The sequence below is a fragment of the Apteryx rowi genome, unplaced genomic scaffold, assembly GCF_003343035.1.
Source record: "Apteryx rowi isolate R43461 unplaced genomic scaffold, aptRow1 scaffold_4, whole genome shotgun sequence".
Lineage (NCBI taxonomy): Eukaryota > Metazoa > Chordata > Aves > Apterygiformes > Apterygidae > Apteryx > Apteryx rowi.
The window spans coordinates 3,707,234-3,732,709 of NW_020450529.1; the positions used below are offsets into that span (position 1 = coordinate 3,707,234).

Genomic DNA, 25,476 nt, shown 5'->3' on the forward strand with positions numbered 1-25,476 from the left:
GCGCTTTTAGGAAGGGGCGGTGGCCGCGCAGGGAGGGGTTGCGGAGAGGCGCTGGTGGGGCCGCGCCCTGGGGAGGCGGCGCTCCTGGTGGCGGGGCCGCGGCTGTGCGGGAGCTGCGCCCGGCGGRGCGGAGCGGAGGCGGCGAGTGAGGAGGCCGGAGCAATCGGAGGTGAGGAGCGGCGGGCGGGAGCCGTTGCGCGCCGCCTCGGTGGCCCTCGCCTCCCCGAGGGCTTCCGGAGGGCCCGGGTGTAACGGGCGGAAACCCCGGGCGGGGAGGGGGGAGGTGTTGGCCTGAAGCTGAGCCTGCGGGAAGGGGAGGGAAGGAGCTTCTTCTGGTGCTTGTTTAGTAGTTGGTTTGGGTTTCTCTATGCTCGACTCAGCAAAGCTCAGGCTGGTTGACTGTGAGGGAAGCGGAGGGCAATGGCAGGGTCGAGGCCGTTCTGCCCGCGGCATAACGGGTGGAAACCGTGTGCAGGAGCGGGCATGGCCTGGGTCTGGGCTAGCRGTAGTGGCTCAGAGACTCTGGGAGGAGGGAGTTTGTGGTGGTGCACCCGGTGTGTGTGTCAGGGGGTAGGTGCGAGGCACATGTAAAGAGATGGGAAAGGGAGAGCCCGAAGGGAGCCGAGTGAGCTTTTGGTGGATGGGAAGGCGATGGGGGAGAGGTGCCCGGGTCGTGCTCCAGGTGACTGCGGTGGTGGCCTGGGGCCGGCTCTGCGGGGAGGCTGCGAGAGYGGCAGCCCGGGGGAGGCGGAGGAGCTGAGGCCCCTGCAGGGGAAGTGTGCTGCTGGGTCGGGGGCTGCTGAGCGCGGTGGGGAGAGGAGCTGGTGGCCTCTGTCAGAGTCTAAGGCTACTGAGGGCAGTGTGCAGGAGTGCTRGGTGCTGCAGGGAGGTCTTGGCTCAGCTGTGAGCGGCCGGTGCTGGGGGATGCTGCCAGCTGGGCTGGGGCAAGGGAACTTCGGGGATACRGATGGCGGAGCCTTTGCTGGCCCCTGCGGCTGCAGCGGTGAAGCAGAGCTGGGGGATCATCACTGCCCCGAGTGTGAGCCCTCAACGGCCCCTTCCTGAGAGTGGGACTYGAGAGCTGTGGGGCACTGCCATCTGCCTCTGCGGGGAGATGCTCCTGTGGAGGCTGTGCTGCTGCTGGGAAAGCAGAGCTGGTGGGAGCTTGTGCTGTGCCGGGGGGGGGGGAGCATGCTGGGAGGCRGGTGCGAGATGAGCAGTGTGGCCAAGGGTGAGGCAGAGTCCAGTAGCGTGGTTAACTTTGGAAAAGAACTCACGAAGGGCTAAAACAGTGTTCAGTGCTCCCGCCCTGCTTGCTGGGATGTCTGGATGTTCCTGAAGGAAAAGGGGGAGGATATGACAAAGTGGTCCCTAAAGCCCTTCGGAGATCTAGAGCTGTAGATTAAGCAATGGCAAAGGCAGGGGGAAGACTGGAGCTCAGTTACGCTGTTGCGGGATGTGGAGCAAGTTCTAGGAGGTCAAARCCATTAGGTTCATTGCTTTCCTCCCCCAGGATGGAGGTTCCCCCACTGCCTCAAGTGAAGGCTGCTCACCACCCATTTTGGGTATGGATGAAACCCTGCGGTGACTGGAGTCAGGTACCTATAGGTACCTCCAACAGTGCTGCTGTTTGTACTATGTTAATCATTAGCTTGCGTGCTGAAGTGTAGGGGATATTCAAAGTGCTGTAATGTTCTTGGTGGTGTGTTTTGCAGGGACAAGGCCTGAAGCTTGTGATAGCAGTTCAGGTTCTTAYGGTGTTAAACCTAATAACCTGTAGAGATAAGTGGTGGAGTTTGTAATGGATGGATTTTCACGCTGTTGTGACTTCCTTGGTTTTGTTCGGCGCTAGCAAGAGTTGCAGTTCTAATAGGGTGCCCGSTGTGGGAGGAGGTGGCAGTCTGCCCTGTKCTGGTCACAGCCGGTTCCAGCCGGCTCTAAGGGTTGGAACTATGCCCYGGGTGCTGAAACGGCAGCCAATCAGAGGAGAGCGCGTGGCGCCCCCCCCCGGGTGCTGAAACGGCAGCCAATCAGAGGAGAGCGCGTGGCGCCCCCCCCCCCCGGGTGCTGAAACGGCAGCCAATCAGAGGAGAGCGCGTGGCGCCCCCCCCGGTGCTGAAACGGCAGCCAATCAGAGGAGAGCGCGTGGCGCCCCCCCCCCCCGGTGCTGAAATGGCAGCCAATCAGAGGAGAGCGCGTGGCGCCCCCCCCTCGGGTGCTGAAACAGCAGCCAATCAGAGGAGCGTGTGGTGAGGTGTTAGGTGGGAGGGGAGACCTGGCGGGGGGGGGGGCAGGAGGAGGGGACAGCGGCCCTGGGGGGGATCCATGGGGGGGTAGGGGCTCCTGCGAGCCCTGCCGCAGAGCAGCTGAGGCCATTAGGAGCTGCCCCTTGCCTCACTGGGGGGAGTGAGTGTGCCAAAAAAAAAATCAAGGGCAGTGGAGACCGGATGGGGGGAAGACCAAAGTTGAGCCTGGGAAAGGGGAGCGGAAAGGCATTTCCTGAAGTGTTTAATCGTTGTCTTTGTTTCTCAATACYCATATCAGAAACTAAAAGCTTTTGTTAATTGGCACTAAATCAAGAGAAATTCCACCAGGCAAACCTGTTTTGCCCTCAATAATGCTACAGTGACAGATTCCATGATAGTGGTACAAAGAATGTATATAATGCAATGTGACACATGCCATATACAGAATAATAATTTGCCATTCCAGTACAGATCTACTCCTGTGAACTTCAGTGAACAAAATGAAATATGCGCTTAGTGTTGTGATCATCTTGACCAGTGTAGAAGCTACATCTTTATGGGCAATGATGGAATATAAACAGGAAAGAATTGAACTTAACTTTTAGTTCCCTGGAGAATTTGTAGAAATAATAGAACTACGTTGGTGATGTGAGGAAAATTGGTCTAATATGAAAAATTGCAATACTGTACTTAAGTGTCTTTCTAGAGTAGAGACATGTTTTATCTAGGTGTTTAGGACTAAAACCTAAGAAAAGACTAGAATAGAAGTATGTTCAACCATTTTCCTCTCCACCACTACATTAGTTCTTCTGTGAAAATAGCAAATTAAGATTAAAGAAATCTGAAATTATTATTAATGTGGAAATGTCACATGAATTTTAACAGACATAGGATTTACACTGAAGTATTTACAACTAATTTAAATAGTCAGTGGATCTCTACTTTTAAATGTCATCTATCATAAAAATATTAACTCACTTTAAAGTGTGTTCAGAAGAACTGTGGGGATATGCATGCCCTGAGATATCTGCTGTATAAGCCTGTGCCAAACGTGTGCTCACAGAAGCATCAGAGACAGCAGTTCATCATATGAATGCAAGGTTAATACAGATGGAAATTAATGAGACAGTCTCTTCCTTTTTAAGTTGAATAACCAAAACTGTTAAGATTTTGAAGTGCTTTTGTGAATGGGTATGTCTTGACAACATCAAAATGGTATTTTTAAAATTCATCTTACTCTTCAAATCATCATGACTTGACTCTTGTCTGCTACTCTGACTGCCATGGAATTACTTCTGATACTTTGTCTCTGAATGGATATGCCAGCTGAATTTCCTGGTTTATCAATTTCTTGTAGAGCAGGCTAGAACTTTTTTCAGCTATGTGGAGGAAAAAAAAAAAAGCAAAATAGTATTGAAGCCATAGTAGTCATTAGTGTTGACAAAGCTCTTATTTGGTACAGAGAAGAGAGGAAATTTAGCAGCTCTTTGTTTTATTAAGATAAGCCAAATACATGATATTCCTTGATAGCTTGCCCAGGATTGCATATTAATGAGCCTATGAGTAATTTCAGCACTGAAGTTTTTAATAGTTTCACCTACAAAATGGCTGTGTATTYTTCAATTTGTCATTCTTTACTATTACTATTCTGCGAAAGAACAATCTCCAGGCTATATAAATTCATGCTTTAAGACTTTTTTTGCTACCAGTTTGGCTTCCCATAGCCATGGATGAGAAGCACTTTTTATTATGTTGCTTGGAGGATTATCAGCATGCACAGATGAGTCTCTAGACTTATGCTTGTTAGTAGGCTTATGCATTGCCATCTCCACAGTGCTGCTTCCTTTTCCTGAGGAACTTTGCTGTGGATCACAGGAATGTAAGAAGTTTCCTCATGCTTGAAAAATAGCTGGTCAAATTACTGGAAACAGTTATTTACTATCCTTAATACTAAAATGTCTGTTTCAGGGAGAACCTGAAAGAAATCATGAGAGCATGGAAAAATATTCTGGAAAGTGTCATTTTGTTTGCCCTGTTCTAGTATTGTCACAATCTCTTAGCCATTACAAGCATACCTTGTTTTATTGCGCTTTGCAAATATCACGTTTTTTACAAATTTGAAGGTTTGTGGCAACCCCGCGTCGAGCAAGTCTATCAGCACTATTTTTCCAACAGCATGTGCTTGCTTCATGTCTCTGTCACRTTTTGGTAATTCTTGCAATATTTAAAACTTTTTCATTATTATATCTGTTATGGTGATCCATGATCAGTGATCTTTGTTACTATTCTAATTGTTTTGGGGCGCCACAAACTGCGCCCATGTAGGACAGTGAACTTAGTCGATAAATGTTGTGTGTGCTCTGACTGCTCCACCGGTCAGCCGCTCCCCTGTGTCTCTCCCTCTCCTTGGGCCTCCCTATTCCCTGAGACAACAATATTGAAATTAGGGCAATTAATAACCCTACAATGGCCTCTGTGTTCAAGTGAAAGGCAGAGTCGGACGTCTCTCACTTTAAATCAAAAGCTAGAAATGATGAAGCTTGGTGAGGAAGGCATGTCGAAGCCGAGACAGGCCGAAAGCGAGGCCTCTTGTGCCAAACAGCCAAGTTGTGAATGCAAAGGGAAAGCTCTTGAAGGAAATTCAGAGTGCTTCTCCAGTGAACGCACAAATGATAAGAAAGCGAAACGGTCTTATTGCTGGTATGGAGAAAGTTTGARTGGTCTGGATAGAAGATCAAACCAGGCACAACAGTCCCTTAAGCCAAAGCCTAATGCAGAGCAAGGCCCTAACTCTCTTCCATTCTGTGAAGGCTGAGAGAGGTGAGGAAGCTGCAGGAGAAAAGTTTGAAGCTGTCAGAAGTTGATTGATGAGGTTTAAGGAACAAAGCCATCTCCATAACATAAAAGTGCAAGATGAAGCAGCAAGTTCTGATGTAGAAGCTGCAGCAAGTTATCCAGAAGATGCAGCTAAGAGAATTGATGCAGGTGGCTATGCTAAACAGCAGATTTTCAATGGAGACGAAACAGCCTTCTATTCTATTGGAAGAAGATGCCATCTAGGACTTTGATAGCTAGAGAGGAGAAGTCGATGCCTGGCTTCAAAGCTTCAATGGACAGGCTGACAGCAAGAGACCTAGAACTAGAAGTGGAGCCTGMAGATATGACTGARTTGCTGCAATCTCACAATAAAACTTAAACAGATGAGGAGTTGCTTCTTATGGAGGAGCAAAGAAAGTGGTTTCTTGAGAYGGAATCTACTCCTGGTGAAGATGCTGTGAACATTGTTGAAATGACAACAAAGGGTTTAGAATATGACAAACTTAGTTGATAAAGCAGCAGCAGGGTTTGAGAGGACTGACTCCACTTTTGAAAGAAGTTCTATCAAACAGCATTGCATGCTACAGAGAAATCCTTTGTGAAAGGAAGAGTCAATGGATGCAGCAAAATTCACTGTTGTCTTATTTTAAAGAAATTGCCACAGCCTCCCCAGCCTTCAGCAAGCACCACCCTGATCAGTCAGCAGCCATCAACACTGAGGCAAGACCTTCCATCAGCAAAAAGATTACGACTTGCTGAAGGGTCAGGAGATGGTTAGCATTTTTTAGCAATAAAGTATTAAGGTATGTACATTGGTTTTTTTAGACATAATACTATTGCACACTTGATAGACTACAATATAGTGTAAGCATAACTTTTATATGCATGGGGAGACCAAAAATGTGTGGCTCGCTTTATTGCTATATTCACTTTATTGCAGTGATCTGGAACCRAACCTGCAATATCTCTGAGGTATGCCTGTTTTTAAGGCAAAATACCAGAGGAAATGGGCCTTTGGTCTGACCTGTTACAGCTGATTTGATGATTCTTTCAAGGAAAATAGGCCTATAATTATCAGTAGGACTACTGTGAATGCTGAAGTATTTGGGGGGAAGGGAGCACTTGATTCATTTGTGGTTATAAAGATGACACAACACAGATACTTGACTGTGGTGAAAAGAAAATATACTTGAGAGTAAAGTGACAAGGAATTACAGGTCCCCAGCAGTGATATGAGATACATACCTTTTACTGGGTGCTTGTAAAGTTGACACCATTGTGACTACACATTTTAAGCCATATGCAATGACTTGAAAGCCATGTTCATTCTGGTGTTTATCATTCTAATAATTAGATTAAGGACTTAATTAGGTGATTTTTACTATATGTCAAGATGATGAAAATCAGTGTTCTTATTTACCTTCATAGCCAGCCCAGAGATGACCTATGACTTCAAACTGCAGCAAAAGAATAACAATACCAGCTGATTTTGAATAACAGAATCTGCTAGAAAACATTCGTTTCAGTCTATGTTTAAGAAAGGTGTTTGACGTCTCTGCTAGCTTTGTTCATCTGAATAGTCTTTAGATAGAACAGTCTTATAAAATGTTTGGGAATATCTAGGGTATCTTTATAATACAAAAAGTAGTTTCATTCAGGTGTGGTTCAGAGCTTTCTGATGCCAGTGGAAGGCTATTGAATTCAGTGGGCTTTAGACTGGTCCATATGATTGCTTTTTATTCATCTGCTTCTCTCTTCAGAAGAAAATAATATTGTACACTTAATACAATACATTGTGTGACATAACTTCTGGTAATACAAACAATGTGCAAAAAGTAAATAACTTTTATTCACTGAAAGTGTTTTTTACAGGTTACAGTGAAGAACATGAAATAAATAATAGCCACTTCACAAATAATTGCCAGTCTCTTAGTTGCAGTAGTTTGGCACAGGTCTTTCACATTTGCCATACAACTACAATGGAGTTTCAGTAAGAATTACTAGTTGTAAAATGAGACCATTCCCCTTACAAGCTCACAGCTATGTTTGGCACCACTCCATTTAATTAATGCATATACACTTATCTATGAAATTTAAAGCTTATTTCTTTAATGTAATGCTGATAGTTAAATTTTCTTAATGTTCTATTTGTCTCCCTTCCCTATCCCCACTATCTTTATCGGGAATGGTGGTTGTGATGAAGTATTAAGATTTACAGATGGTTTACTTTTAGAGGTCCATGGCTGAACATTGTTTCAATCCTCAAGGAAAGGAGAGTGTGAGGACAAAACTCAGTAGCAGAATCCCAGATGTCAATATATGGTTTACCTGCTGGGAAGACTTTATTCCTCCAGAGCTTAAACCTGTAAAAAACAAACATAAATCTAACAATTATATCCCAAACTGTTTTTCTGTATAGTCTGTGATAATAGTCCTTGTTCTAATTTTAGAAATAAAACATCATCCACAAATGTAATTTGTATTTTTTTTAAATTGTAGCAGTATTGTGATAAAGTATGGACTTTAATGAGCTTACCACACTCCACATGAATATCTGCTTTCAGGAGTGTCTTAGCCAGTCTGTTTTGAAACTGCTCCATTTTGCATGGAAAAAGTATTTATGAGAGACTTRAACCTCAACACCCACATTCCAGCTGTGATGAAGTGATGAGATTATAGGGTCATTTTTTTCCCCCCCTCTCTATGTAAGAAGCACTTGACTCCAGAGCACCCAGTAGCCCTTCTGTTTCAACATCCTGAAGTTGTAGGAACGCAACTGTAAGACCCTGTCCAGCTTGATTCAGGCCAGAGATCTGACTCTGTTTACTGTCTCCACAAACAGCTCTTCACTGCTGGATGCTTTCTCAGTTTTCACTAGAGACTGTATCCTGAGTGAGCACAAGATTTACAGAATCAAGTAGGTTGCTGCAAAGCTAAAGTGATCAGCAAAAGGGGAAAATGAAATGTTTTGTTGAAACACTTCAACTAGTCCTAACTTCAGTGACAACCCAAAAAATGGAATTTGGGGCGATTTAGAACTTCAGGGTCTTTCTAGTCTGTACTTCAAATGCCTCTAACTAGAATGTTAAAGGCACCTAGCAGATTAAGAGCTATACTGCATGTGTGAGCTGTAGCTTTGTCTTTAGTAAGAAAGCTTATTTCTCCGTCCTTGCTGAAGTGTTGCAGGCCAGGACATATGGTGACATTCACTAAAAATTAGGTCATTTCTACATGTTCTACAACATACTTTCCCTGCTAAAGAATGCAAGAGTGCTAGAGACCAATTTATACTTACCCATCATTACAAAGCAATGGGAGGTCACTTATGGTAATGGAAAGTCTGTTCATCTATGGTACCTCTTAGAGAAACATGGATTTCTTATTAAACAGTAATATTTAGAGAAAGAAAGCAAAAAAACATACTTGATATTTTCGGAATTCTAATTTCCTCACTACTGCTGCCATCCCCACTGTCACTGACTGTTCTTATTTCTATGAGATAATCCTCTTCAAATGGTACCAGAAGTTCAGCTGAAGTGTTGTTCGTCTCCAGTACATGAGTTTTGCTCTGCCTGTTTTGTCTGTACAAAATCTAAACAAAAAGGATTTAGAAAATAAGTTACTGGATTTTTTGTGGGTTTTTACATTCTAATGGATTTTCTTTTGCAGAGTATGTTTTTTAACTATCTCCTGAACTTTTCAGAGTATTTTCAGCACCTGCTGAGTATTAAACAGAAAAAGGGACTTCATCTGAAACAAATTCTATGGAATTTTGTGGATGGACAATAGACATAGCTCAATTTACATTGCTTATATTCTACATGTGATCCCTTGTCTACTAGAACTACAACAAACCTTGAAAATAAGGCTATAAAAATGCTTATTCAATACAGTTTTGTTCTGTAAATAAAAAATGCACACATTTTTGAAGGACTTTRGTATGCAATATCTTTTGGCTGTATCATGAAATCTACTGAAAATCATGTCTCCACTGTGGGTACTGAGGTTTTAGGTTTTTTTTTTTTAATTGGCCTGTTTGTCACAATGCGTAGTCAAATAAAAATAGTCACACTGACTCCATTGTAAAGTTGCCACATGTTAAAACATGAAACACTTCATAGCAGTATGTTTTAGAGTTCAGGGACAAATTTGCATAGTGGCATCTGGGATTCCTCTTAGTAAGCACACACCAAGAAATAAATATGATGGATTCAGTGCCTGTTTGTACTTGGGTCTTTCTGCTAATGTATCCTTGTGCCAATGTACAGGCCAGCTGCCCAGGTCCCTTGTGCATGAGTGCATTGGTAAGTCTAGATGGGRATCCTGCAGACTGCAGTAAGCTTTTCTCCATCTAACAAGCTTTTCTTCCTTGCTAGCACAGCAATGACTGTATTTGACTCCTCTCTCTTGACAATCTTTTGACATATTTATGCTAAAAAGAACAACTGAAGAGCAAAGCAGAAGGAGAAATAGAGTTAACAGGAATTGTACAGTAAGTATGCAGTGAGTACTTAAAGCACTCTTAAAAACATCAAAATGTAATAGACAAGTATAGCCTCAGATGCAAGTAGGTTAGAAGAGCTCAATAGTCTAGTTTTAACTTTACCCTTAGAGTATTCAAACACACATCACTAAGGTATGAAAAATCTGAAAGATTGSAAGGGTGKTTTTTTGTCTCTTTCCCCTTGAGGCATAAATAACTCCTACAAACTTAGGGAGACTAAACTTTAGAGTAGCAAAAAAGATTTTGATCCTGAGAACACTTGGTCCTGAGAACATTTCTTCATATAAGTGTTCTTCACCTCTGTTTTTGAAATTAATCAGGAGTATAAAAAACAAACACACACATATGTTGTCTTGTGGCCAGAGCCACTGCAAACAGACTTTACACTTAATTTTTCTTTTCTTAAGAGGTGGATTTACAGAAGGGCTTTTTATTTCACTTATTGAAAATACATACATTCACACAGATCAAATATACAGTTATGAATATTCATGGTGCTAGGACTTCCATGTGTTTTATGCCTGTCTGCATAAGACATAATGCTTAAGAGACTGTTCTTTTTCACAGATATGTGGAACTCCATCCCAAAAGATGGGAATGTAAGAACCTTACATGAGCAAGGGAAACTGGACAAGAGAGATCCAGTATTCAAGACAGAATATCCATCCCTGTGTTGGGATAAGGAGATCCTAATCTGAACAACAGCCAGTCTTCCATACATTTTTGTATAAATGTCAGCCAGCCATCCCAATACCTGCAACATAGTGACTTCTCTTGAGTTAATGAAGTCTCAAGGAAAGCCTTTCAACAAGTCATTTTTTTATGCTTCTGCTATAAACAATGTGTCTGATTAACAAAATGAAATACAGAAATTACTTACTTTGTAGCCTAACACTTCTGATTCATTCTCCATTGTTTTTACATGTTCCCAGTTCAGGCAGATTTTTGAATCTGTCAGTTTCCATGCGATGTTTGCTGGTGGTTGACTTGGTGCTTAAAAAAAAATTGTGATCAAGATACAATTGGATATTAATCTGCATAGTGTGATTGAATGAGCTGCTGACATGAAAGTAACAAATGCATGTGTGACTGAAATCTGAGAGTAAAAAGTATTTTCCAGTCCATCATTGCTYTCATATTAGTCAGAATAAAAGATTATTCATAGCATGAAATCACTTACTGTGAGTTCATTTTGGAATTTAGGCAAAGCCTGACAGTTCATTACATTTGATAGTTTTTAAGTACTGTGTTGTTCCTATCTGTATTTTAATATACTGTAGAATTTTTTTGCTGTATGTTCTTCAGAAAATACTAAGACTGGACCACACGACTAGATTTTCATGAACTATGAAGACAGGTTATGAATAGTTACACATTACATCTGTATGTGAGCCATCATGAAACATGGTAGGATTTTATAAATTCTCAGCACAACAGGTTGAGAATAGATTTTTTTCAAAGGCTTTTTATGCCTAAGTGCCAGGACTTTGAAAATTTGCCTACAAGTGACTGAAACTGAATCCTATGTGAACATGTGAAGCTGAAACTGTGCCTTTGAAATACATCTCAGATTTAGAATGGCACATTATTTCCTCTGTGGTCCTCCCTGCTTGGGAGGACAGCACTGAGAATATAAGAGGAAATAAGGATTTGAACAGAACTAAGAAAAGAGAAGAAAGATTTGGAGCAACAGGACTTCTAGGTCATGAATACCCCAGATCAGAACTTAAAATGCTAAACTTCTGGGATCCTTCTCTTCTCCCTACAGTTCCTGTATATTGATGATGAACATATGTAAAGCAGAAGGTACTGTTAATTTGATAATGCTCTAATATCTTGTTTCCTACAGAGATAAAATAAACTGGGTGCATTGTGCAAAAAACCCAGCATTGTCTGTTTTGTAATTGTGGAGAAATTTAATCCATCCCACTGGCAGGGAAAGGTGAATCTAAGCAGATGTGATCCTTCCATAAGCAGTAATGTGAGATCTGGATAAATACTCATTTTCTTTGTGAACGATTTGCATAACTCACCTGTATAAAAACGGAAAACTTCATTGTTGTTAGTAACCCCTTTGTTGCTTTCAGTGCATGTTTTGTACCAGCAATTTGGTCACAAGATATTCAAAGGCAAAGTATCTCAAATACTCAACCAGCTGACTTCTTGGAAGTTTTGGAAGCACTCAGAAATGGGTCAGTGTCACCCTATCTAAAGATTTTTATTGTAATACTTAAACTATCTCAATTCATAGGCTTTGGCCCGGAAAGCCATTACAGGATGGTCTTTCAAACCAAAATTACCTGGTTTTGCTATACAGTGAGGCACCAGAATAGGTCATGAATAGCACTTACAGTAATCTACAGTAATAACTAAGCAAAAAACACTAYGAATACTTAAGTCCTAAATATATGTTCAAGTTAATGTTGTTGCATGTTTTGCCTAATATTTGTCTTTGTTGCTGTACCAAGTTAAGGTTTAACCTTGCAGCATATTTCTAACATTTGTTGAGGTATGTTGTTGTAAAGAGAAGAAAAAAAAAAGTCTGAAATCTGTGTCATATCTATGTTAAAAAAAAACAAAAACAGAACTGAACTTTACACAGTTCCTAATGAAGCAGTATGTACAAAGATCATTTCAGCTTTCTTAAGTAGTTTACACTTAGACCCCAGAATATGTACTTAGGCCTTAAATTGATCTTAGATAAGTAGATTTCAAGCAGAATTGCACCTGTTTGGAAGGAGGGCTGTCTTATTTTTGCTCAGTCTATATACTAATGGCATGCACAGAACATTCTAGAAGTCATGGCAGCGAGTAAGACATAAAGCTATTAGCTTGAAGTTACAGTTCCCACTGTAGGTGTATGTTCATATTCTCTTGACGTACAATCTCATACTGAAAGCGCCTACATCTTTCAAGAGACTACAGCTTAAAAATTTAACATTTTTTAAATATTGAATGGGTTATTTTGACTTTAGTTTTTAAATGAACCATTARTACAAACCTCAGTCTGACAGAAGACGAAGTCAATGTACAGCAACAGAAAATTTACTGTGTCCTGTCACTTGACTGCCATGTCTTAACCTCTGCCTTTCATATATGTACACATGAACAAATGCAGAGAATGATTTCCGCRGTCCCATTTTCCATCAAGGAATGGCCTTGGAAAAGGAGTCATCTTGKGGTCCTTGAAAATGTCTTCTCTGGCTCTATTTTGTTTTATTATTTACATTAAATAGTAGCTTTTTTCATGGACTTATTCAGAAGTGGGTTCTTACCTTGCACTTCAAATAATACCACTGAATAGCGTGTGGACAAGAGGRCAGATGATGAAAGACAGGAGAAATATCTCCCTTTTTGTGCAAAAGTATGAGCAAGTGTTTACTGGTGGGAGGGGGAGGGGGGAATCATAAGGAAGGTATAAAAAATCAGAGCACTTCAACAGTATTAAAATTCCAGGCACTTGGGTATGTAAGATTTCTAAACAAATTCTCTGTGTGTGTTAGTCAACATACTTTTCATTTTAGCATTGAACTTTCTATGGAACCTGCCTGTTATATAACTGCAAATTATATGCTGATGGAACAGAGTGCAAGTGTTTGCCTCTCTAAACTGGAATGGTCTTAAGGCTGCTGCAGGTAACTTTGGAGGATAAATTGACCCCTCCTGAGTTATCTTAATTCGCCTCACACTGATACTATGCAGAGGGCTAATTAGCTRGACATAAGGTTCTTATGTTTAAAGTTAAAATAATATGCACAACTTCCTACTAAGGTAAAGTAACCAACCAGGTAAATAACAAGTCTTTACATACCCAGTCCTCTCCAAGAAGAAACCTAACTTCTTAAATATTCTGGTAGAAAGATGCAATTATGCTTTATCATCCATAATGCCATGACAATGAAGAGAAATGACAAAATGTTAACTTAAACCACCGGAAGTATTTTGGTGTTGCAACAAAGAGAGGGGTGGTTATTGCCTGATGGTGATGGCAATGAATTCACAAGGATAAGTGATTAGCCTTCAAAGAGTCTGAAACAGAAAACAGATGCAAAACACCTTTTGGCTCTCAGTCAAAATGTTGCATGGCTTAGCCTAATGTTTATCCTGTAACTCTTTATCATACTGTATCTAGTGTTCCAAATTAAACAATGGAGGGCTTCAATAAAATTACAAGTATTTGTAGCTTGCAAAGCACCCGAACACCTTAAGGGCTAAATTCTGCCTATTATAATCATTTTATATTGGCTGATTCTGTGCTTAAAAAACTAACCACACTTCTTCACTGTCCAATCATAAACATCAGCTACTTCAAGTGATGTATGTTTTGGAAAGTTCACAAGCAAGTCAGAGACTAGTAATTTCCCTACAAAATACCAACATATTATGACGACAAGATATTGTTGTGTAGTGAGGACATTTACATTATCTTTGCAGCTAATTCAAACAAGATGGATGATTTGGTTCAGCAAACAAATCATAACTTGTTTATTCAGCTCTTTAATGCACTTATGGAAGAATAGGAAGTACTTGTTTCTCTGATAAAGTTAGAAAAACTAGAAGTTAGAACATACAAACTGTCTTTCCAAGATGTTTTTTTCATTCCCCTAATAGCAAGAAGGGGGGAGTTGCAAGAAAAACGCAAGTCCAATGTTCCATTATGTTACAACATAAACATAGCTGACAGAATTGTCTTTTAAGTGGCAGCCCTTTCACACAAATCAAAAAAAGCCTGAACCTCCAAGTTTTCTTGAGAGCCTAAGTCTGAAATCTTCAGTTTGGGGGTGTTTCTCCTTTACGGCTATGTTGGCCTTGCTGAACATTATTTTGTGGGTTCAAGCCCATAGGATGGTGCTCAGCGCTTCCTTATTATCTTGGAGGATGGGCCCATAAAAGCATTGGTTTCATGAAGTAGTTTCTCAAAAACAGAATAGCATATTTTTTGCTTCTATAATTGCAGGAAATTTAAACAATTGTTTTTTAAACAATASTATTTTTATGTTCAGAATTACTTTAGCATATAAATAGTATAGGGTAAATGAAGTAACCTTCACAGGTTTGATTTAAGTCAAAGAGAAATTTGGMTTCCATTGAGTCAGAATTTAATCCCAAGAATCTCCTATGGTTAAGTAATAAATTGACATCTTACATACTGGAGTTTGAGTAAATTTCATGGTGACTACAAGATTATTATCAAGGAAGAAGTAAGTTTCTTAGTCAATAATTTCATCATTTAATTTTATGAAGAAATTTAGAATCAAGTTTTATTTGGCATTTCCACACTTAGCAGAGATGGATCATAGTAAGTTGAAATGTCACAATGTCAGCACAATTTGTTGTAGGAAATTGAATACTCACGTGACTTCTTAGTAGTGACATTTACTGGGGTGCTAGAGGGCCCTGTCCCTGCAGTGTTGTAAGCCCGAACGGTTACAAAATACACTSTGTTAGCTTTTAGTCCTGTGATGTTTTTGGCTGTTACATTTCCCTTGACTCTGACTTTGCCAGCTGTGCTTTCCTTGGGATCATCTGTCCAATATAAAACCTGAAAAGTAAGAACAAAGAACTGGCAACTAATTGTTTTCTCTCAGTTACAAATTTGGCTGGAAAGCAGACATGCTGACAACTAAGATTTCAAGAAATACTGGATTTTGTGTTTTCAAAACTATCAGGAAATAAAACTAAACATGAATGCTTACAGAGAATAAAATAAAATTTGAGAGACTGAATACTGATTAGGAAAGCAAATGAAATCCTTAGCTTTATAGATGTCCAAAAGGGAAACTTTGATAAGGTGAGAAATTATAAAAGCTTGGCTGTTTTTATGGTTTGAAGACATCTGAAGAAGACACAAACATTTATCTCAATCATCTAAGTGGATTTTAATTATTATGTATCCTGTCTCTAGTTCTGATTCAGTGACAGCCTTTTTTTTTTTTCTTCTCCAATGAGTGTTTGATTTAGGCAGGTTTGTACATACCTGTTATCTTGATCTATACTTTAAATTCTGTCCTGTCATTATGAATGCATTTCTGATGCCTGCACTGGGTTTACTTTTATCTAAAAAAAAAAAGATCTTTCACCAGGTGAGTAAAGTGCATTAAGACCCTGAACAGAAATCATATTTCAGATTACTTTGAAGTATCTCAGGTATTAATATATAAAACTCCATCTAACCCTATCCTGGAGGCACCTCCATTCTTCCCTGTGGATATCAGAGGCAGTTCACACTGGTTTCCATCCCCACTGAGCGCTTGAGACCAGAACTACGCAGGAAGCAGTATGGCCAGATGTGTACAGCAGAGTTTTGGCATTATCTGTTCTCCTTGCAGCTTCCCCTCCGGCTCAGACCCTGAAATGCCTTTCCCTGGCTCTGGCCCCAGAACTCACTGCTATTACTTTGGCAATGCACCCCTGCTTGCAACTGAATCAGGGTGCTAAGTAGGGACAAACAGACTGTCAGTTATTATTAAACGAGCAGCTGTTCACTGAGAACAGGCGTGAGAAGCCCAAAGGTTTACAAATATGCGATAGCACAAGGTTTTGATGGTAATGACTTGCATTTATCCCAGTTTCTTCTGGTTAGCAAGGTTAAAATGCTTCCTTGTAGGTCATGTATATGCCCCAGAACCACGTAGTAGTACCCCCTAATGTTTAGATAGCTTTGTATTTGTGTAAGAGAAGGGATGATTAGCTTTGTTTTATGGAATCAAGCATGAGTCCTTTTATAATACTCATGACAAATGATTATTTCTGAGGTTTTAGTTTACATTACAGAAAGGCTTAGACAGGACTCAAGTCCTGAACTGTAAATGCTTGTGATTATTTCAGGTGATGTGTTGCTAATGAGAGTTGGATGAAGAGCTCTATTATCTATTAACTTGGAAGCAAGGGAGGAGAAACCAGAATACGAATGCATCTGGAAAATGAGATGTTTGAATATCTCAGAAACCAGCGCTGCTCCAAATACACGTACTCTGCGCCTCACCTCGTAGCCCAGCACCCTTCCGGTGTGCCTGTTCCATGCAATGGCCTTCCAGGATACTTCCACCTCTGCTGCTGAAACGCTCTGCGCCAAAGTCCTTGCTGGTGCTATCTGTGGCTCTGGGGTCAGGAGAAAAAACATAGGCCTATAGTAAATGCAGCTGGTAGAACATTTGTATAGTTAAAAGGTTGTTACATCAGAAATTCAGAAAGATTGATGAAAAGAGCAAGGGTTTTTTGGCTGAAGCAGCAGGCAAAGGCTCAGGAAGCCTGTATGAATCCCTAGCTTTGCTGCTGATTTACTGTGAACATGAGCAAAACTAATTTCTCAGAACTGATCATTACCCACAAGCTGGGCCAGATTTTGAGAGGAGATCAGCTACACTGAATGGAGTGATGAGGAAAGCTGGGCCTTTTGAGTGTGGAACTGTTTCGAAAGTCCTAATTTTTCCCAGTCTACTCAGTTGGGGAGCTCCTTGGGGCTGATTATTTTGAAATATGTCTTCTACTTAAATTCTGAAAATCTGTGCCTTGCTCTTGTTTTACTTCATTTTCCCATCTTCTGTCTCGTTTTGCCTCTCTTGTCAATCTTTAAGCAGTCTGTTTAATACCCCTGTGAGATGTGTCTGATCATATCTGGGGCCTACTGATGCTGCTCAACCGCTACCACTAACAACAGTAAAGCAGTTTACCGTCTTCTCCCGAGTAGACAATGGATATAGAGCTCAGGGTCCCTTCTCCTTCGTTGTTGTAGACACCCACTTTCACTTCAAAAGGAGAGAGAGGTGTGATGCTTTCATTTCTGTAAACGTATTTGCTTGCTTCTACTGAAGCCACCACTGCCTTTGTCCACGTTGTTGAGCCAAGAGGTCGAAACATGATGATATAGCCGAAACCTTCCCCGCTTTGTAGTTCTTCAGGAACTGGCTGTAGCGACAAGGGAATCGGTCAATAAGCATTTGCAGCTATACACTCTTTTAATTGAATCTTTATTCTCTTAGTGTATTTTAGTAGTATTGATTTAGTTGACTGTGCCTTAGAGAGGATAATAATGTTTGCTCCATCAGTCAACGTAATATTGAAATAAAAATCAAAATAATAAATCTATTGAAGCAATCAATTTAGAAACAAAAGATCTGATCAGCTCTGTTAAGAGTACTCTCTTTCAGGCATGAAGTTTTCAAAATTAAAAGCATCTCACTCAGCTTAGGTTGCATTTGAATTTCTTTTTTCCCAAGGGGCACAGGAGTGCTAGTTTTACATGATTTTTAAAGAAARGAGAGTTGGGAAAGGAGCAAATGTATACAAAAGTGCACATCAGCTATATAATTGCCTGCATATGAGTACAGTACTTTTTTTAGCACAAGTGAAATAACAGCTTCATGAACATACTCTTACTTAAGTCTGTTTAGAACAGAAATGTTACTGCAAGTCAACATGGTAAAATTAATGCTTCTATTAATAAAATTTCCTGTCAAGATATGTATTAATGACTCGTACTGAACAGGCCAATTTCATCAACACTGCATCCAGCATGAACTTTTTTATTTTCTTGGGATAAAAATAACTTCTATGTTGGCTTCTCAAAGCAAAAGAACATTTGTGAAACAAGATCATAACACGGAGGAAGCATTCCTCAGCGAAGTGGTGTTTATTTAGATGTTCACAGCAAAGAAAAGTCCACTGGAAAGCAGCCYGCAAAATAGCAGGAATGCAAGGGAGAAAAACAGTGGGACAGAACTGCAGCCCTTTCAATGACTCGTAACTTGGAGCTCCAAGTTCCTCTTCAGTAGAGCAACTACCATAAGCAGTAGTGATGTGAGAAGATGGGAGAGAAAAGAGTATATGGAGAAGATTTCAGGGCTATTTTCTTTTCTCCTTAAGTTCCTTSTAACTCTATGATAAGCTATTTGTCAAATAATAACCCTGATCTGGCATATATAACAAATCTGTCTCTTAAGTGTTTTACAATCATTAATTCTTGAAACTGCTCCCTTACATCTTGGCCAGTCCTGAGAGAGTTAACTGTGAAGGATAATGGTGCGGTGGGGGGTTAYAGGAGTTCAAGCTACTTTCTAGAGCATTTAATTTGTTTTTTGAGGCTTCTGTGACCTGAGATTTAATCAAGATGTTTAGTCAGTTCATCACAGAAAGCTGAAGAGTTCTGTTCAGTGTTGTTGGCTTGGCATAATTAGTATTTCTTCTGACTATTTTTSAGGACACACTATGGAGTCCAACAGGATAATTTGATTGAGATCTCTCAGGTGGTTTTTCAATTTTCATGTTCTCCCTCTCCCAAAGAGTAGATCAGTATAGGAGAAAATGAAGCAAAACAGTGAAAGATAGATACAGAGGAAAATTCAGTAAAAGTGAAATTTCAATCCATTTGGAGCCTGCAAAGGGAAAAAGACTGGCAGTATTATTTATCTTGTGTTAGTTTTTTTTTCTTTCAGTCTCATTTTTTTCCTGTCACTTCCCTTCCTCCCCCAAAAGGCTGGTTAAATGGCAGTTTTCAGCATACAGCAAAACACAGGTAAATTTCATTTAGTTGATGAATAACATCAATTTAATTCCTTTGGTTTGCTTTAAACCATATGTAAGTGCTAGGTTATTTCTACCTTTGGAAAAAGAGTAAAGTCAAGGGAAAGAGTAGACTACTTTCCTTGCTTAACCTGAACTAGCATATTTATTTTTTTTAATGAGCAGGAAATCTGTGACATAAAGAAGCACTGTGGTTTTGGAGACCCTGACCTAAGTTAAGAGCTCAACAGAGGTCATTTCGATCAGCCTCTTACATACATCTCTCCTGCCACTAAGACATATGGCAAGCCTGCCTGGCCCCTGCCCTCCAGTTTGGATGCTTCTGCTGGGCTGGGATAGCTCCTGACCAAGTAGATGTCCTCAGAGCTAGGTGAGGTTATCTACCTGCATAATTCTCATTAACCTCCTACATCTGAACTGCATTTCTCACCCGTAATGAGGAATCCTGAGGGCAGGAGATGCTTTGGTCAGTTTTTCCATAGAGAATGGAGCCCTGACCAGGGGCCTGCCTTGCCACCTGCACCCGCTCCGGGAGGCAGCTCCTCCCTCAGCTGCTCAGCACATGCAGGGAGCCTGGCAGGTGGTGGGAGAGGGAGGGCTACTTCTCACTGCGCTTACTTTCTGTGCTCTGTAATGACCTGTGTGCGCACACTGCAATTTGTAGTGTGTGTTTTAACAGTTTGGAAAATGTATATATTCTTGCTGGAGCGCTAGAGAATTAAAGGCCTCATCTCCTTTAACGCATAATAGGATATGTCTTGTCAGCACAGTATTCCAGAATGAAAAACACGTAAACAAACTATGAAAAATGTTAATGCAGAAAATGGCCAAGCAGATTAGTGTGTTAAACACCTTCTGCACAATGGAGATAAGACAGTTATACGGACTTTTAAATATCTTTATAACATGCCTCTTAAAACTGTGTTTTTTATAAATTGTTCACTATGACACAGAAAAGTTGCTGTATAACTTACAAAATATTTCCTCTCAAGATGCAGGATGAAATCCAGGCTCAGACAAAGCCAATGACCAAATTCCAGTGGATTYTGGTAGGGCCCTGATTTCACCCATATACTTTTCCCCATTAGACAGCTTAAGTTAACTGATTTTAAAATTACCTCCCATGTGATGACAAGCTCGGAACGACTTCCTCCACCTCCGCTTACATTTGTTGGTGCCACTACAGGAACTGGAGAAAAAAGGGATATTGGTGCTTGCAGTTAGTCACTGCTATTGCCAGGACTCTYGTCAACTGAAAGATTAGAGCTTTTCCTCTCAACTGTTCTTCTATGCAGCTATTCTGCCTTTCAACATGTAAAACAGGGACTATATTATATAAACAGCACTTTTTAAATGAACTGAAATTATGTTTACACATTTTCAAGTTTCTAAGGCTGAAGCCACAGATGTATTTGATACATGAGCACCCTGGTTCAAAAAATTAATTAAAGAAGCTAGTAACATCAAGTATCTGACATTATTATGCCTCATCAGCTAATTGGCAAAATGATGTTCCATTCAGACTGTAGCTGCAACACTACTGATTTACTAATTATGCATTTGTTCAGTAAACATGTTGTTGGAGCAATATATTAATTTTTTTTAATTAGCCTATATGCTTTTCTTAGGAAATTCAAGACTTGTAATGTGCTTTTCTCCTTTCTCGCCAGGCTACACGTGGCCAATGGTGTATGTATTAGAGGTTGATGTACCCAGTGTTGGTTAAGGTTTATACCCCCATAGGTCCATTCTCAACATCAGGTAACATGCTGGTGTCCCCAGCTAAAGGGGCTTCTCACCACTTAAATGACTATACAAAGAGGCAAGGAAAACACTGGTATTTCTTGCCTCTTGCTCCTTTCTTCCATTAACGTGTCCACCACATTAACATATAAATACTACTGGGTTTTGTAAATTGGATTGTGATGCGATGGATGGGATTTCGGCAGGCCAGCTTCCTATTACTTACCTCGCTATAGATTTACTGACAAGGATGATACCRTGTTTATTTTCTGCTGTTGAAATATAAAAAAAGACAACTCGGAAACTGGCCAAGACAGAAACCTCCATAAGAGGTTTTTCAGAGGTATTTTGTACTGTTTGCCACCTTCAAGCCCTTGGTATTACTTTTAGTAATTTCAGGATTGTTGTGTTGCACACTTCATTCAGCTTTCACCATCTAAAAATCAAGTGTGTCAAGACTGGGCTGAAGACAGGGTCAGCAATAGAAAGGACAGCTGCATCTCAGAAGCTTTTACAGAGATTTGCACAGATGAACTCTGGCCYTTCTGCAGCAGTCGTTCTCCCGTGCTACCACGGCTACGGCTACGGAGGGGCTGCTCCATCTTACCCATAGCTGCCTSCCTTCAGAACAAGGGCACTGGGCAAAATTACACCTGGGACTATGTAAGGAATAAGCTACTGCTGCGTCAGAATTAGGTATCTGGAAATAATCTTTTAGATCATATTTGGTCTCTGTTACATTCTTATGGAAATCTTTGATGAAACTAGTATCAAAAGAGTGCTCGTGTCACCTAAATGTAAACTTCTACAAGATACCCAGTTTAAGTTAATCATCTTGTTTTCCTGAGATATACGTACCTCCCCTGGGCTTATGCTTTGTCTCCTGTAATAGGTGTCTGAAACAGGTAGGAACAATGACACTTTGAAAAAGTCTTCGACTCTCCACTGACTATAAACAACTTGCTTAGATTAAATAACTAGTTTTTAGATAGTTTAAGGTAGTTGAAGTGAATCTCATTCATAAAAAAGGCAATAGCCCTTTAAGTTCATGGTGATTTATGTTGCTATTAAATAAATATGTGAACACACTTTCACTACTACATTCAAGCCTACATCTATACCTGATTTCATTCTCTCTAGAAATGTAAAAATTTCAAGATTATTTTGTTCTGCAGCCATAAAAGTGATTGCAAGTACAAATGGACTAAACTCTTTTGAAGAATTTAGCACAGATATTCAATTTTGTCACTCACAATCAATGTCTTTGTGCACATCAGAGGTAAACAATTTAAGACTGAAAAGAACAGCATTAAAAGAAAAAAATGAAGAAACAGACTTCCAAGCTTGGCTCAACTAGTATTTCACTGTTTCATGAACCAGTTGATGCTTAATTAGTGCATGTGTTAAATGTGTTCAGTACTCACTACATTTGCATGGGGAAAAAATGTATACTACTGCCTAACAGAGCCTCAACTGGGTCACAGTTGAGAAACAGTTGAAAATCTGCAGTTGAGTGCACCGACAGAGGCTCAATTAATTCTCAGCTCCATTTTAATGAAATGAACAGTGGCTTATTTGCATCCACAAATGTACTAATGCTCAATCAGAATTTAGCTCKTAAAACAGCTATTATAACAGGGAAATTCAAATTCACCCTTTCACTGCTACACTGTGATTCTGCTTTCAGTTTCTTCTGCTAAGAAATTAAAGATAAGCTGTGCCTCACCTTTATGTAATGTATTGAGACAGAATGATTTACAGCAGTGAGCGGGTTAAGTAACTAAAACCTGGAGTGAGTCTTTCCATTCATTTTGCTGAGTTTCTGATTAGGCTACACTGTGAGAAAACTATTCCTTATGCTATTGCCATGATAAATAATGTTCATTTTATTGCCTTTTTTTCTTTCTAGACCTACCCTTGTGAATCTCTCTAATAAAACTGAAGGAAGCTTTTACTGATCGTACAGGTGGTTTTGAATATCACACTTTGAAAGCCCCCAAGGTGGCAGCAAGAAGGACCCTCTCTAGATTACTTTTGACTTCATGATCAGTCATGTAATGCAGAGCACGCATCTGTGATACTCTAATGGGGACTGGAAAATCTGGCTTCTTCTTGTCTGCAGCTTTTCTGTAACCTTCCCTTTTCACACTGACCCTTACTACTTGCACAGAAACCTTGTGGTCCTCCGGCAGCAGGAAGGAGTCATGYACCACCTTGTGGCATAGATTCCCCCCCGCCAGCTATCTAAGCCCGGGCAGAGTTGCTCCCTGTACTCGCGCTGGAGGCTCTCAGCTCTTGCCCTTCCCTGWGTGTGCAGCCCGTCTGTTCAGCCGCGCAGTCTCTTTCACTGCCGTTCCGGTCCGGAGTTCTAGACTGCTAATATGCCTCATTTGATCTTTCTGTATCTGGCAGTCTGACAATTTCTGCTATTGAAACTGCTGTTCTAATGATCAAATACTTTTTTCTGTTATTGACACTCAGGAGAAACTTCTGCTTCAATAATAGAAAAAAAATCTTACCAAATTTAAATCAATACAATTAATATAATACATTTTGAAGTACCTTGGGACAAACACAGCCTGTAAATATTCTGAGGAGCAAGTGGATGGCCTCTTTCTGAGGCTATGTGTATTTTCCACTATATAATCTACAATACTGTATTTTGAGTTCAGTCCTGAAATGCAACTTGCCAAAGTTCAGATCATGGCAAATGAGATGATAAACAGAGAATGTATCATAAGACCTGCTTCCATTTCACTGCTTTCCTTCCTATAAATACTGATTTTATAGGTGGGAGAGAGTTGATAGGCACAGGGCTGGGAGAAACATAAAACAGACCAAAGACTTGGGCTTCAAATAAATTGTACCTAACAGAGTAGGTCAAAGGACTGACAGTGTCGGTCAACCAAGAATGAATCTTCTTCCCATGAGGTTCCAAGTCCCAGGAAGATAAATGTGTGAAGGTTAGACAGACTGATAGGAAGGATCCCACGTTGGAGTCACTGGAAGCTATTAGCTTCACYGGGCTTTGGACGTTACAGGTTATTTGCTCTAGTTAAAGCCAATATCCTGTCCCCACTGATGCTCAAGTATCAAATACCCTCTGCAACAAAGGCACTACTTGTTTGTAGTACGATTTATCAGAGTGGGCATTATCCCTTTCTATTCAAGTAACAGAACAGGATGTAAACAGTTATACGTGGAAGAAAACAAAATGGTGTTTCCAATTGCTTGACTGAAAGCCTGTCTTCGGGTTGGGCATTAGGTGTATTTTGGGAAACGTCAAGGGGAGGAAACATGGGCTAGCCCCAGCCTTTATTGGTGGCCCAAGTGAAGTGACTGCAGGGGCGAAGCATGTTGTGCCTAAGCCAAGTCTGTCCATGCTCCGTGCTGTCAGGCACCAAGTCTCTCCACAAAAGACTCTCAGTGCTGCAAGCTAAATGGCAGATAGGTGTGTAAGTATCCTGTAGGACGGAGTGGCTCTGCTGTACCAAACTGCTAAGAACCTAGAGCTAGCAACATGCCAGCGTGAGGTACTGACTTTCTAAAAAAGACTGGCAGAAACCAGGAACTTACTTGCTGCTTTAGTTTTCAATAGTGCTGATGATCTGCTTGGCTCCCCAATTCCAACGCTATTGCTGGCAACCACACGAAACTCATATTCGACCCAAGGGCTTAAGTCAACCACTGTTGCCGTGTGAGTCCTACCATTAAGGACTTCAGGAACTAAAGACAAGACAGACATGTAAATGAAAATGTTTTTTTGCAGTAAGTAATGGTACATGCAAAAAATACAAAGGAGCTCTCAAATTGCTCACCTGTTGAAGCTGCCTGCCATCCAACTGAGAAAGGAGTCCTTGTCTGAATATTGTAGATCTGGACTGGACTATTATTATCTGTTCCAGATTTCCACGACAACAGAGCAGTAGTGCTTGAAATATGTTCAACTTTAACATCTTCTGGTGGACCTGGGGGGCCTAACATGAATATATATTTTAAGATAAAGGTATTTAAAAGAGAAAATTCATTGCTGGACTGGGTGGGCAACTCTTACTTAAGGTGGTGGAATTACTCAGGAAGATGCAGCTTCATAATAGCAGCACAATCTCCAAATGATGTTTTAAATGTAAACCAAGGTAATGTCTGCATTAAATTTTAAATTCATGAGGGATTTCTAAGTCAGGAAAATAAATATCTTTATGCTACTAATAAGAAAAACATGAGCAGGGTATGAGTTCTGTCTGGCAAAGAAAATTACCCAGCGTGTCTTTTGTTGAACCATAGAACACTCACAGAATTTCTTCTGAAATTAACGAAAGCTGAGGGTTAGGAAGAATGCAAGATTGCACACCATACAGACTTCTAATTTCTGGTAAGGATAAAGTGGATCTGCGCCCATCACAGCATTTCTCTTGCTGCTGACACTAAAAGGTTAGCTAAATCTTCAATCTTGTCACTTAGTTGACCATAGAAAATCATCTTTCATACAATCTCCAGATACTGGAAGGAAGACAGGTCTTTTGTTTTTTGCGTCCTTTAGCCAGCCCACACAGTGCCGCAAAGATACCCATCGAGGAGCAGGTGACACCAGTCTGATGGAAGAGGACTTGCCTGTGCAAGGCAAGAGAAATCTGCCTTCCCAAA

The 25,476-nt window shown here is 40.6% G+C and overlaps 1 protein-coding gene across 1 annotated transcript in view; it reads right to left on the reverse strand.

The window, feature by feature from the left end:
• Nucleotides 1-7,325: 7,325 nt before the first annotated feature.
• The window catches only part of CNTN6 (contactin 6), a 92,062-nt gene continuing 73,911 nt past the window's right edge, over nt 7,326-25,476 (reverse strand). Inside the window, exons 12-20 of the mRNA XM_026074917.1 lie at nt 24,651-24,809; nt 24,409-24,558; nt 20,208-20,278; nt 17,241-17,475; nt 16,553-16,668; nt 14,923-15,109; nt 10,448-10,560; nt 8,487-8,655; nt 7,326-7,426 (exon numbers count right to left, since the gene is read on the reverse strand). Of these exons, the coding sequence (XP_025930702.1) occupies nt 7,326-7,426; nt 8,487-8,655; nt 10,448-10,560; nt 14,923-15,109; nt 16,553-16,668; nt 17,241-17,475; nt 20,208-20,278; nt 24,409-24,558; nt 24,651-24,809 (1,301 nt within the window). The remainder of the gene's footprint in view (nt 7,427-8,486; nt 8,656-10,447; nt 10,561-14,922; nt 15,110-16,552; nt 16,669-17,240; nt 17,476-20,207; nt 20,279-24,408; nt 24,559-24,650; nt 24,810-25,476) is intronic.